This window comes from Sebastes umbrosus, chromosome 7, assembly GCF_015220745.1.
Source record: "Sebastes umbrosus isolate fSebUmb1 chromosome 7, fSebUmb1.pri, whole genome shotgun sequence".
Lineage (NCBI taxonomy): Eukaryota > Metazoa > Chordata > Actinopteri > Perciformes > Sebastidae > Sebastes > Sebastes umbrosus.
The window spans coordinates 24,593,014-24,605,817 of NC_051275.1; the positions used below are offsets into that span (position 1 = coordinate 24,593,014).

Below are 12,804 nucleotides of genomic sequence, written 5' to 3' on the forward strand. Positions count from 1 at the left end.
GCGGTCATAACACACATTTATAGGATTATACTCCCTGCAATACTCAGCTTTACATTTAGGGTAGATATGAATCAAATCATGCTCATCTTGATTTTAACTCTAACTTTGCCTGTTTACAAGAACCAGGATCTTGAGATGAGGGCTTGAATCACATAGCCCTCATAATGCTCATGAGCAAAAGATTAGGTGTACTTAGTATTGAATACAAAACCGATAGTTTCTTTACTCTGCTTATTACACCAATTAAATTATATTGTTCAATAGGATTAATTTAGTTACAATATGCACCAATTCAATAAAGACCATACAGTTCAGTGGCATAACTCATTTATTGAATAAAAATTGGACATGAACACGTGCAGACTAAAAACCAGTGTAACAAATTGACAACCCTAAAATTTATGAATTCAAGTCTGCATCCCCTGCTGTAAAAAAGAAAAGAAAAACATAGTCTATTACCAGTCAGCTTTTTTGAAACTGTACAAAACAGCTTCAGCAACATATATCTGTCCAAAAAAAAATAAAAGTTAACAAAAAAAACACTTGCCCACCAGTCCCTTAATGTGCAAACATATTGATCTTTCCTGAATGATCGCATTTCTTTTACATTTGTTCACTCAATCGTTCCACTGAGCAGTTCGCTTTTATAAATCAAAGCGTTCACATTTTGTCAGCAGATACCGATCCATCTTTACACTGTAAATAAGTTTCTTTTTCCCAAAGTCCATAACTTTACATGTAAAACTAAGAACATAAGGGTAGGCTAGAGAGATGGTGGGTGTGTGTGTGGGGGGGAGGTATCATGGGAAAATGAAGAAAAACCTATAGGTGGAGAGGACAGGTGTGGGACTGATGTCACACTGCATTGGTGCCTTCGCTCAACCACTGATCATGTCTGACCTGGGTGGATAAAAAAGGCTAGTAAACCTAACAAACAGTCCACTTAATGCTGGTACATACTGCTGCAGCCTGGGTTCCTCAGATGCACACGTTCAATCTTTAATAACACAACATCAACAACCTCTGCCAAATATCAGCTACAGGTGTGCTGTTGTGTAGAAGAGTCAAATTATTCTATCACCAAGACATTCGTACATGCAGAAGCTATGTGTAGGATTTAGGCCTCCAATGCTGAGGTAAAACTAAATGTTTTGTTATTTGGCTTATGCCAACAACATTCCTGTAAATCATACGGTTTAAATGGTAATTTTCAGGATGCATATGAGAAACCCAGACACCCAACTATGTTGGTATTAGACTGGTAATATACCCAAAATGAAACCAAACTAGGCAAGTTCTCTCAACCATGGCAGAGGTGCAGCATTTGGCTTTGACATGCTGGAAAGTTCTTTGTCACCAACTCCCAAAGACATGTCAGCAAAGTCATCTGACAAGTTGCAGATATTTGGTCTACTTTTATATTAGTTGTAGTGCAAGTGTTTACATGACTTCATTAAATAAACAGACCAGGAGTCAAACAGAGATTTGCTGACAGTCAACTGTATTCAACAGCAATAAGAGAACACGCCATATCTGGTTTTGTTTTGAGTATACTGAAAATACGTCAGTGACTATCAGTCCTAGAGCTAGCCTGTGTCTGTCTGTGTGTTGTCTCAGCGGCGGTGACGGCTATGTCCTGAGTGCCCACTACTGCTGTGGTGTTTGCTCTTGTGGCCACGCTCCCTCTCTCTGTCCCTGTCGTAGGACCGAGACCTCTCCCTCTCTCTCCTGTCTCCTCGATGACTAGCTCCTCTCTCGTGTTTGTGTTTCTTTGTAGAGAGGTCGAAGGAACTGCGGTCTCTGTCCCTCTCTCGTTCCCTCTCTCTGTCCCGTTCCCGGTCTACTTTCACCGGAGTGCGGGACCGCGTCCGAGAACGTGAGCGCTTCCTCTTGTGACCGGATCCTCCGCCTCCACTGTTGCTGTGGCGCCCGCTGGGCTTGGAGTCGCTATTGCCGTGGTGGCCGGTCTTGGACTTGAGGTGGGGGAGGAGGGGTGAGGGCGGATGTCGCCGTGGCGATGGACTGCGACTGTGAGAGCGGGAACGTGAGCGAGAACTGTAGGTACCTGAGCGACTGCGTCTGCTGTTGTAACTGTGGAAGCAGAAGAGAAAAGAGGATGGTGAGGAATACATCGAGCTAGTTAAACAAAAGCAAGTATGTTAACACGTCCCTCATACATTTAAAGATTTTGACTTTGACCAGTACAATCAAACTTGTAGATATCTTGAAATACAATTTCTACTAATGTTATTATGGCTATCTTTAATTACCATTCTGCTATAACAGACTTCAAGCGTTACTGTAACGGCTTGCCATAATTTACATTGTAAATGAACTTACTGTCTGCGAGGGGAGCGGGATCTAGACCGGGAACGCGTTCTTGAACGAGATCGACTTCCGCTCCTGCTGTTCCTCCCGATCTTCACGTCTTTCCTTAAGCTGGGGGGGGGAAAGAGAATAAGATTAGGTTTGTGAAATTAAAAAAGACAAACACTTTTCGATAAGTGGTGTAATAAACATCACTTGCTGATTCTTGATGACTACTGCTGTAATATCCTCACAATAAAATACTGTATGTGTGGATGTTTCTTACCCGTTGTGGGGACTCTTGTTGGCCTGAGTCCGGTTGTCTGGCTCCTTCTTAATTGGTTTGAGGGTCTGGGGATTTGGGGACTTCTCCTCCACCTTTGCCACACTTGGGGAGCAGGGTTTAGAAGCAGGAGAGAAGCCACCCAGTGTGGACAGTGCAGGGGTACCATCAGGGTTCAGGCCTTTGAACTTCAGCTTGGCCTCTGCCAAGAACACCTTCCTCCGCTCCACCTCCTTCTCCAGATGGTCATAGTTGGGCTGGAAAAGGAGCAGGGTTATTGTAGCAAACTGAAAACTAGAAAATAAACAGTGAACATTTTTTTCTTGTAAATTGGAACTAAATAAAAACAAAATCACTAAAAAACTTAACTGAAACAATGTTGCCTGTGTAAAATCTAATAAAAATTCACCTTAATTCATTTTCAGTTTTAGCTTTAAATATATCACTACCAAAAAAGGAGACGGCGTTAATTTCCTTCAACTCTCGGGATATTTAAACACAGAAACTGAACGGACTTGACCTTCCAGGAGATGGTGTTATGCCGCAATTTTGTTTTTTGTGACAGGCAGTTTCCCCGATGGCTTACAGTGAAAGGAGTCTACACCAGTGTCGTTTACAGCTTTGTAGACCAATGAGATGTGGCACATTTCCACAGGTTAACAGACAACGTCTAAAATTATTGTAAATCACATTATAATCCAAGATCATCCCAACACTGAGCTCTCTCTCAAAAAAGCATACCTTCTTCCTGGTGTAGAGTTTTAGGGTGGTGATGCAGACCTCTTTCACTTCGTCCTCACTGGCTCCAAACAGCAGGAACCAATTAGGTCTGGATGGCAGCGGTATCTGGGAAAACCATGCACAAAAAGTTATGATTTGGAGGTATGATATTGTATAACTACAGAGGATTTGAGGTGACGACATTGAGTTCAAAAACAAGAATAAAGCATTCGTGGCAATGTGAAAACCGGTTTCAGATAAACATTTCCTTCTTACCTGCAGGGCTCGGGCAGCGAGGAATATGCAGGCACAGGCGATAGTCTCGGCTTGGAATCTCACAAACACATTTGTCCTCAGGGTGTCATTCATGTAGTTCCTATGAAGGAAAAAACAACACATAGAAACAAAAACATAGCATCTTCTCCACACAAAGCCACCTCTCACCCATACTTTAAAACGTGTCACACTTTTAACCGCAAGTTGTTACTGTACGTCAATAATCTGCAACATCTCTGGTCTGTAGTGCCAACTCCTAATCAGGGCTTTATATTTATCTCTATTTTCTAATGAAGATTTAGATTTTTCATTCCTGATTAAATCCTAGCTAATTCTTACAACTAAGAAATCTTCACCATCCAGAAATTTGTGGTGGGTAATTTCTTAACAAGCATCAACGCTAACTGCTCACTGATAAACTGGAGGATAGTTAACGGTTAGTGGATTTGACCATAGATGCACTGACGGCATCAAATTTATCATAAGCCCTGATAGCCATAAAGACGACAACAACAGTTACACATTTGAAGTTACACAGTACTGAGGTGCGAAATGCATTTTTGATCTGTAAAATTTAACTTTGTCCATTTCTCTCTGGGGCATCCATGGGAGTGCTGTATGTCACAGGTAAAGCATGAAGACACAAATGGGAAATCATCTACTGAAGACCTGCCAAGACCATTTTACCACACTATGACCGGAGTAGCTGGATCAAGAGTAATGATGATTGAGACAATGACACATGCCTTGTAGGAGGGGGGGTTGGGGAGCATGCAGGCAGAAGGATGCAACACATTCACCAAGAATGCAGTTGCCACTCTCAGATTGTTGTATCTGAAGGAATAGGGAGACACGGCATGTATGATGGCATGCACAACAGCTAGATTGTGTGAGTCAGTGGCATGTTGATGTAATCAAATGATGCAACACTGGTTTCATATTCTGACAACAGATTGCAACCTTCACATTGATTGTAAGGCTCAACGGCAAAACAGCTTAACTTAAAATAAATGCTTTCCAGCGCAATAAGACCACTGACCGCCTTTGTCTGCAACCCCGTTCCACTATGACTTTTCTAGAAAGACATTAGTTGGCAGTCTATGTCTCACTACTTAGGCTGAGTGAAATCTCTGTGCTATAAACAGATTGGGTCAGTGGGTTGTCTGGGACACTGGGTAAATCAGATTAGCCATGGGGAGAGTTAGGAAAAGAGGAAAGACAAAATGGCCAGGATGTGAATCAGGCAAGAACAGGGTGGTGTGAGCATCTATGTCCTTAGAAACATAGAAGTCCTAGAGACAAAAAATGTGTGATAACAAAAACATGATGGTAAAAACCCCGATAAACTAACTTGACACTGATCCCGTTCAGATTATTATCAGAAGGAACTACAACCAGGGAAAAATACAACTAGTCACAAAGCAGTGAAACCTCCTTTGTACTGTGGTGACACTGTGTCAAGTTCCACCCATTCAATTATATGTACTGCTCCACTGGAGGTTTGTCGCAAGTACTTAATGAAAACCTGCCGCACAGGGATTACTTCCAGTCTAACCTGCCTTGAAATGACCTGACCTGCACTTTGGCAGGTGAGTGTTACACTGCTATGCCAACGCTACTATAGATAACACAAGGTCGCTGGATTCTGACTGCTGCGTGGGTGAGACAGGTCCTCGGAGGCAAAACCTGAGAGCTGGATCAGCCTGTAAGACAGACACATGTCTGGACACCACGTCAGTTGGGGACAGGACACAGTATACAACTGTAAATATAAAAAAAAATAGGCAGGTAAACTGGTCAAAAAAGGTTACTCTGCTGTAGCTAAGTTTACTTCATTGCTAGATGCAAGTAAACTAGAAAAACGTCAGAATATAAATGTATACGTAGCTACTTAGCAAAACTGGGTATTACAGTTGTAGCAAGACCAAAAAAATACAAATCCTTTTGGACACCAAAGAGAAAACAAGACGATGTTGGCTGTTGGGAAAGGCCCGCCCGCCCCCTTCAGTGAATCTCGGCATTGGGATTGGCTGTCTGGAGAGGGGCAGCCAGCCAATGGGGGGAGCTTCCTGAGGTCATGTGGTTGGAGGAGGCAGAGTTCAGAGGTTCTTTATGTGACTTACCAGCATGGACTACCCTTTAATCAAAGAGTAGAGAGAAAGGACAAAGTTAAACCAAGTTCCCTGGGCACCGCAAATCAAACAGACTTTACAGCAAAGCCATGTAAGGGCAGACGAGAGTGAGACACGTAACAGGTTTGCAATAAAACAAATTGCTCGATCAGAAAAAAAAAGAGGTGGAAGGGTTAAAATGGAGTGAGGGAACGTCGCAGTCAGACCTGGGCGAAATGGTTGTTGAATGCTTTTCAAATTTGTGCTTAAAAGCACAAGGGGCACTTGAATTCCACTTATCTGACAGGTGCTGTTTTCCACATATGGGGTGTGTCCCAAGATCCTGGCACATAAATCAAGTGCTCTTCAAGTGATTCAACCATTTGAAACTCGTTCAACTGCATTTTTAGCCCAGGTCTGGTGGCACTTCTTGCAGACATGACACAGGTTGCTGCTGTGGGAGATGGACAGTGGAGAACTAAGAAGGAACCTACCAGGCGGTCTGGACCAGTGTCTGGTTCTTCTCACATTCAAGGACTTGAAGGTACATGACGATAATCTGGAATCATAAAATGAGTGTACATTAAAACCACAGAAACACCCCCAAGTGTGTCATTGTTCAAGCTCAAGCCTGTTCTGAGAAGTGAGACTAGTATGCTAAAGCTGCTTCCTGTGTGGTTGCATCTGCATGGAGGAACACCCTTAAAGCTGCAATAGCTGAACTACACTGCGCTACACAATGTGTATAGTTATGAGTGTGTCTTAGACTCACCTTGTGAGGATGCTTGACATGCACACAGAAGCCCAGTTCCTTCAGGATCCGCCGTTCCGCTTTGATGACTTGGTTTTTGGTATTTATGTAGTTCTGATCAAGTATCAATGAACTTGGAGTCCTAGTTTATAAAGGAATCAAAATAAAATAATGTTTCCCCCTTTGGAAATAAAAATAATAAAAGAAAGTGCCCTTCTGATTTCTAGAACTCTTTTTCTTTTTTCCCGTTTCAACCAACTCAAAGCAACAGGTCTAACTGTTTGCATGCCTGACAGTTTGCTGGGGTTTGTGGACTCCTGTGGTTCCAGTGAAAGCATATGGGATTTGTAGACAGCCCTCGACCTCATTCACCCTGTGTCACAGCTTTAACAGAAATATCAACTCAGACCATCGCGCAAAACATTTCACAATCTTCAAATGTGAATTTAAAAACGCAAAACTACTATCATGAGATGTCACAAATCATTCTCACCTATCTTAAAGTACTGTATATGTCAGTATAATTAATACTGTAACACAAACCACTGACTACTTGACTTTTGTTAATAGTACAGCTGGATATCCAGACTTGAAGAAGACAATATCAGAAAAATACAGTTTTCTTTGTCCAATGACTACATTTCACCTTCACTGCAAACAGGATACTGTACCAACCTACAACATATCTGCTGGTTAAACACAGATTAGTTCAAATGCTACTGATGCAGACAAACAGATCTACAAATAGCAGTTTTATAGCAATCAGTAAAATACCTCACTTTTCTAAAAATCAACGACTTGGACTAGATGTATTCTGATCTATAAATATATGTTCATAGGTGGTGTGTCAGCCTCATTATGAACTATTCATGATATGTGATCTATATCACAGTAACAGAATAAACTGAATTTAAAAACAGCTTTCTAACACTTCCTACACTTGTGAGTAGTAATTACGCATCTTAACAGTACCGACAACGATCAAATTTCAAATCAAAATGTAGTATTTTGACGTCTCAAATAACAGAAAATTAAATGTGAATACTGTCATGCCACAAACCACATGCATGGCAAAAATTATCAGTGGGATATCTATTACTAAACATGACACTTTAAAGTCCAAATCCACATCTAAAAAACAGACTTGCTACAAGTGCATCGTGGTTACTGGTACACTTACTTTAATGCTGATTCAAATTCACTGTATATAACGCCAAACTACTAAAGCTATAGTGCATGCACTGACCCTAAACAAAACATTACCCGCATGGACTAAAGTATCCAATAGATTATTCTAACTTCAACGGACAAGGTGATATTTCTATTAAAGCCATGAGTTGGCGAACAGTTGGTGAATGGGGTTTTACTCTTGAAGCACAAACAAAATGCAGAGTGAGGAGCAGTCAGTGAAGAAGACTACATTACCCAAGGGTCCGCAGATTGACGGACAGATACCCAAAGCTTAAGATTGAACCACAGGAGTCCTCAAGGCGCCCCGGGGGCCAAGGACCTTCGGCCAACCTGTCATCCCCGATCCCAGTGCCCCACGGTGGCTCAGACCACGGGCGTCTCCAACAGGAGGGGGGGTGGGGTGGCCCTGGGGGAGGAGAGACCCCCTTGCATCATGGTTGTCATGCCGACTGCTTCATCTTACGTACCATTCCACATCACCCAGGCTTTGGTAAATGTAGCTGGTCGCTGTTAGTTGGTTGCAAGGGAAAAAAGAAGCCAAGTTAATGCCAAGGTCTAGAGTATTGACATGAACAGATTTCTATGAAGACAAAGGCACACGCAAATAAAGCAGTGGTGCCTTGTCTTACAATTTAAAAATGCACGCCAATTTTTTAAAGTGAGTTTTTGTTGAGGTATAAATTTCAGTGTAACATCAAACTGATGTTTTATGTAGACAATTACACTTCTGAAACTACCAGTGAAGCGGAAACTGAAAAGTTTTAAAATGGTTTAGAGTACATGGATAAACAGAAGAGCACTTTCACAGCAAAAACACATCATCATAATACAACATTATATTGGATAAAACCAATGCAATGCAATTTATTCCATGTAACAGAAACATTTAAGAATTTAAAAAAAAAAAAAAGAAGATAAAAGAAGACTGGATTCTCTGTCGAAACTTACTTTTTGCCTCTCATCTGTCTCAGATGGTGGAAAACATTGATGACGTCTCGTATTCGTCTGGGTGCTTCCTCAATCTTGGAGGCCAAGTTGATACAAGCCATGGCAACAATCTGGAAAGAAGATGATTGAAGCGAAAAGTTGGTAGAAAGAGTTCCACAACGTAAGACACGCATGCAGAGATACAGTGCCCACACGTTACTAATAGATGTGACAAAACATATAGCAAAGAGACAGACTTTGCCATATTGGTGGTAGGACTGGCTGATATGGCCAATATATGGCCCAGTCCTATATGGTAGCTACCATTTCAATATCTCTGGGAGAATTATATCATTGTAGGAGAAGCTGTTTTAAAGCAATGTTAAATATATGCATCATTGTGTTTGTACATCACAATGTACACATGGTGCGATTGAGCATTTACCACTTCTAAAGACCAACACTTGAGGTTTGCTTTTTTTTTCAGAAAGACCAATTAAACCTATATATTAAACTAATTGCATTACTAAGATTAATTTCAGCTAGTTTGCAAATACAATATTTCTGATAGGATGGCATGATTTATAAAATCACATTGACCAGGTAACCAACAACCATTTAAATTTAGAAAAAAAGGTTTAAGACTGACTGTAAGGTACATATGCTATATTTGCAATACTTGTGTACTTCGCAGGACAGATAATAATGCACTATACTCATTTTTAACAGTCTCTTCTGCACTTTTTAATAGTCCTGTATCACAGCTGTTACCCTGCACTATATTCAGTTTTAACAGTTTTCTTCATCTCCTTGTATTTTTATATCTGGTATATGTTTTTTGTATTTTGTACTTTGCACTACTAACTTTTTGAATGCCTTTTTACTAACATGTTTTGCACTATGGAACTGTGATGTTGGAAACATAAATATAAATCACTTTAAAAAGCTATACAAAAAAGATATCTTTGGGAGGTATATGGTTGAGGAAGAGTTGTGATACGGGTTGTGTTATATCTACTTTTTAACTCTGGATGGATATGTGGGTTGTAAATAAACTTGGGGTGCTGTTCATATATTTAATTTGGGATGTAAATAAATCTGGGATAGTTTATATATTATATTATCATTCTATGATATATGAGGTATTAGAGGAGAAGTGAGAAAGGGGTAGGGGAAATATAAGTTTTACTTCTACCTACTCCTTTACGGGCACTATTACTCTTGTTTTGTTTGTTATTATTTTGTATGTTTTTATTTATTTTTATGTTCGAAATCTCTTTTATCTGGTATATTTTGTGTATTTTTTGTACTTTGCACTACTTACTTTTTTTACTGCCTTTTTATTAACATGTTTTGCACTATGGAACTGCGATGCTGGAAACTTGAATTTCCCTTGGAATCAATAAAGTTACTATCTATCTATCCATCTATTATTTTGAGGTCTTCAACTAGATAAAAGTAATAATATTGTATTCAGTGTTATTTCATAAAATCACATTGACCAGCCAACCAACCATTTGAATTTAGAAAAAAAAGGTTTTAGACTGACTGTAAGGTACATATGCAATATTTTCAATACTTATGTGCTTGAGGTCACTACACACTTGCCATTAGATAAAAGTAACAACATTTTGATTCAGTATTATTTCATTAACTTTGAATGTTTGATTAGTTAAGTATTGATCTTTAGCATCATGGATCAATAAAGTTACTATCTATCTATTACTTTAGGTCTTCCACTAGATAAAACTAATAATATTTAGATTCAGTGTTATTTCATTTACTTTGTATGTTTGATTTATTTCGCATATATCATCAACAATATTATACATTTTGTATTTTGCACTACTAACTTTTTTACTGCCTTTTTACTAACATGTTTTGCACTATGGAACTGTGATGCTGGAAACTTGAATTTCCCTCGGGATCAATAAAGTTACTATATACCTACCTATCTATCCATCTATCTATTACTTTAGGTCTTCCACTAAATAAAAGTAATACTATTTTGATTCAGTGTTATTTCATAAAATTACATTGACCAGCCAGCCAACCAACAACCATCTAAATTTAGAATAAAAAGGTTTAAAGACTGACTGTAAGGTACAATATTTTCAATACTTGTGTATTACTTTAAGTCTTCCACTAGATAAAAGTAATACTATTTTGATTCAGTGTTATTTCATTAACTTTGGATATTTGACTAGTTTCATATTGATCTTAAATAACATTATATCCACCTCTTTCTTTGTCTTACAGCATGTTAAACTCTGGTAACGTTGTCGACAACTATTATCTATCCATCTCTATATATATATAGATATAGATATATATATCTATATCTATATATATATATATATATATATATATAGATATATATTACTTGAGGACTTCCACTAGATAAAATTAACAATATTTTGGATTCAGTGTTATTTCATTAACGTTACTTTGAATGTTTGTTTTAACAGTTTTCTTCATCTCCTTGTATTTTTATATCTGGTATATTTTTTTTGTACTTTGCACTACTAACTTTTTACTAACATGTTTGTCTAGAAACTTGAATTTCCCTCAAGATCAATAAAGTTACTATCTAGCTATTACTTTAGGTCTTCCACTAGATAAAAGCAATAACATTTAGATTCAGTGTTATTTCATTAGTGTCACTTTGAATGTTTTATTAGTTCCTTCATGATCCTCAACAACATTAAATCCACCTCTTTGTCTTAGAGCATGTTAAAACTCTGGTAACATTGTCGACAACTATTATGCATCCATCCATCTATCTATCTATATATATTACTTGAGGACTTCCACTAGATAAAATTAACAATATTTTGGATTCAGTGTTATTTCATTAACGTTACTTTGAATGTTTGTTTTAACAGTTTTCTTCATCTCCTTGTATTTTTATATCTGGTATATTTTTTTCTACTTTGCACTACTAACTTTTTACTAACATGTTTGGCTGGAAACTTGAATTTCCCTCAGGATCAATAAAGTTACTATCTATCTATTTATCTATATATATATTACCATTTATCTATACATTACTATCTATCTATTACTTTAGATCTTCCACTAGATAAAAGCAATAACATTTAGATTCAGTGTTATTTCATTAGTGTCACTTTGAATGTTTGATTTCCTTCATATTGATCTTAAACAACATTATATCCACCTCTTCTTGCAGCATGTTAAACCTCTGGTAACATTGTGGACAACTATCATCTATATCTATCTATTACTTTAGGTCTTCCACTAGATAAAAACAATAATATTTTAAATCCAGTGTTATTTCATTAGTGTCACTTAGCATGTTATATTAGTTCTGTATTGATGTTAAACAGCATTAGACATCCCTCTCTCTCTCTCTCTCTCTCTCTTTGTCTCCAGCATGTTAAACTCTGGTTGCCATCGACAACATGGCGGCCATGAAAACGTAACCACAACGTGAAGCCTGCAACACAATGAAGCTATAAAACCTCTCTCAACCTGCTCTCACACACAACTCACCTCAAAACTGTGCTTGACGAAGGACTTGGAGTAGAAAAACCGATGGAACAGCACTTGCCCCGTTGCCATTGCGACCTGAAATGCAGAAGAAACGACAGAAACAGAGCAGCGTGACTTTCTTGTGTAATCCGGCCTAACCTTGCACAATGGACCCGCCGCCATTTTGGCTCAACCACGCCAACGTTATGAAGAAGAAGCAGGCCTTTACGGCGTTAACACACGACAGTAACGCTTTGTAAATGTGTTTATGTTACCTGCGGTAGTCGGAGGAGAATCCCAGCCGACTGGATGAGCTCACAGCCGAGGATGCGGAGGTCTGTCTCGGTGTTCAGGTCGAGGCCGTCGAGCATTGACGGAGTCGGGCTCAACCGCTCCTCCGGGATGAGCGAGTTATCGATGGTGAGGTAAACCTCCGAGTACACTTTGTCACCGATGAGGATGCCATCGTTGTTTGTGGACGCGTTCGAGGAGACAGAGAGAGGACCTGCGGCCATCTTTCAACGCACGAAAAAACACAAAAAGATGTATTAAAGGCGATCAGTGAAAGAAAAGGAGCAGCTCCTCGACGGAGAAACGACGGCGGCGGAGGAGGAGGAGCGGGGTGACTGACAAAGTAGCTGACGTCACCAGCACAGATTCACACGCAACATGTTTTTGTGTGTACATCCGCGGTGGTTTGTGGTGGTGATATAGTTCCTCAATATTGAGCCGTTTTGGACATTACT

The 12,804-nt window shown here is 39.3% G+C and overlaps 1 protein-coding gene across 1 annotated transcript; it reads right to left on the reverse strand.

Moving 5' to 3' along the window:
• Window positions 1-310: 310 nt before the first annotated feature.
• On the reverse strand, window positions 311-12,696 carry ccnl1a (cyclin L1a). Its single transcript, XM_037776473.1, has 10 exons — window positions 12,334-12,696; window positions 12,080-12,154; window positions 8,588-8,697; window positions 6,470-6,590; window positions 6,192-6,256; window positions 3,587-3,686; window positions 3,332-3,436; window positions 2,594-2,847; window positions 2,341-2,439; window positions 311-2,091 (listed from the first exon to the last, which is right to left on the reverse strand). Exons 1-10 carry the CDS (start codon window positions 12,571-12,573, stop codon window positions 1,614-1,616), a joined length of 1,647 nt encoding a protein of 548 aa, XP_037632401.1. The 5' UTR covers window positions 12,574-12,696; the 3' UTR covers window positions 311-1,613.
• Between the last annotated feature and the right edge of the window lie 108 nt (window positions 12,697-12,804).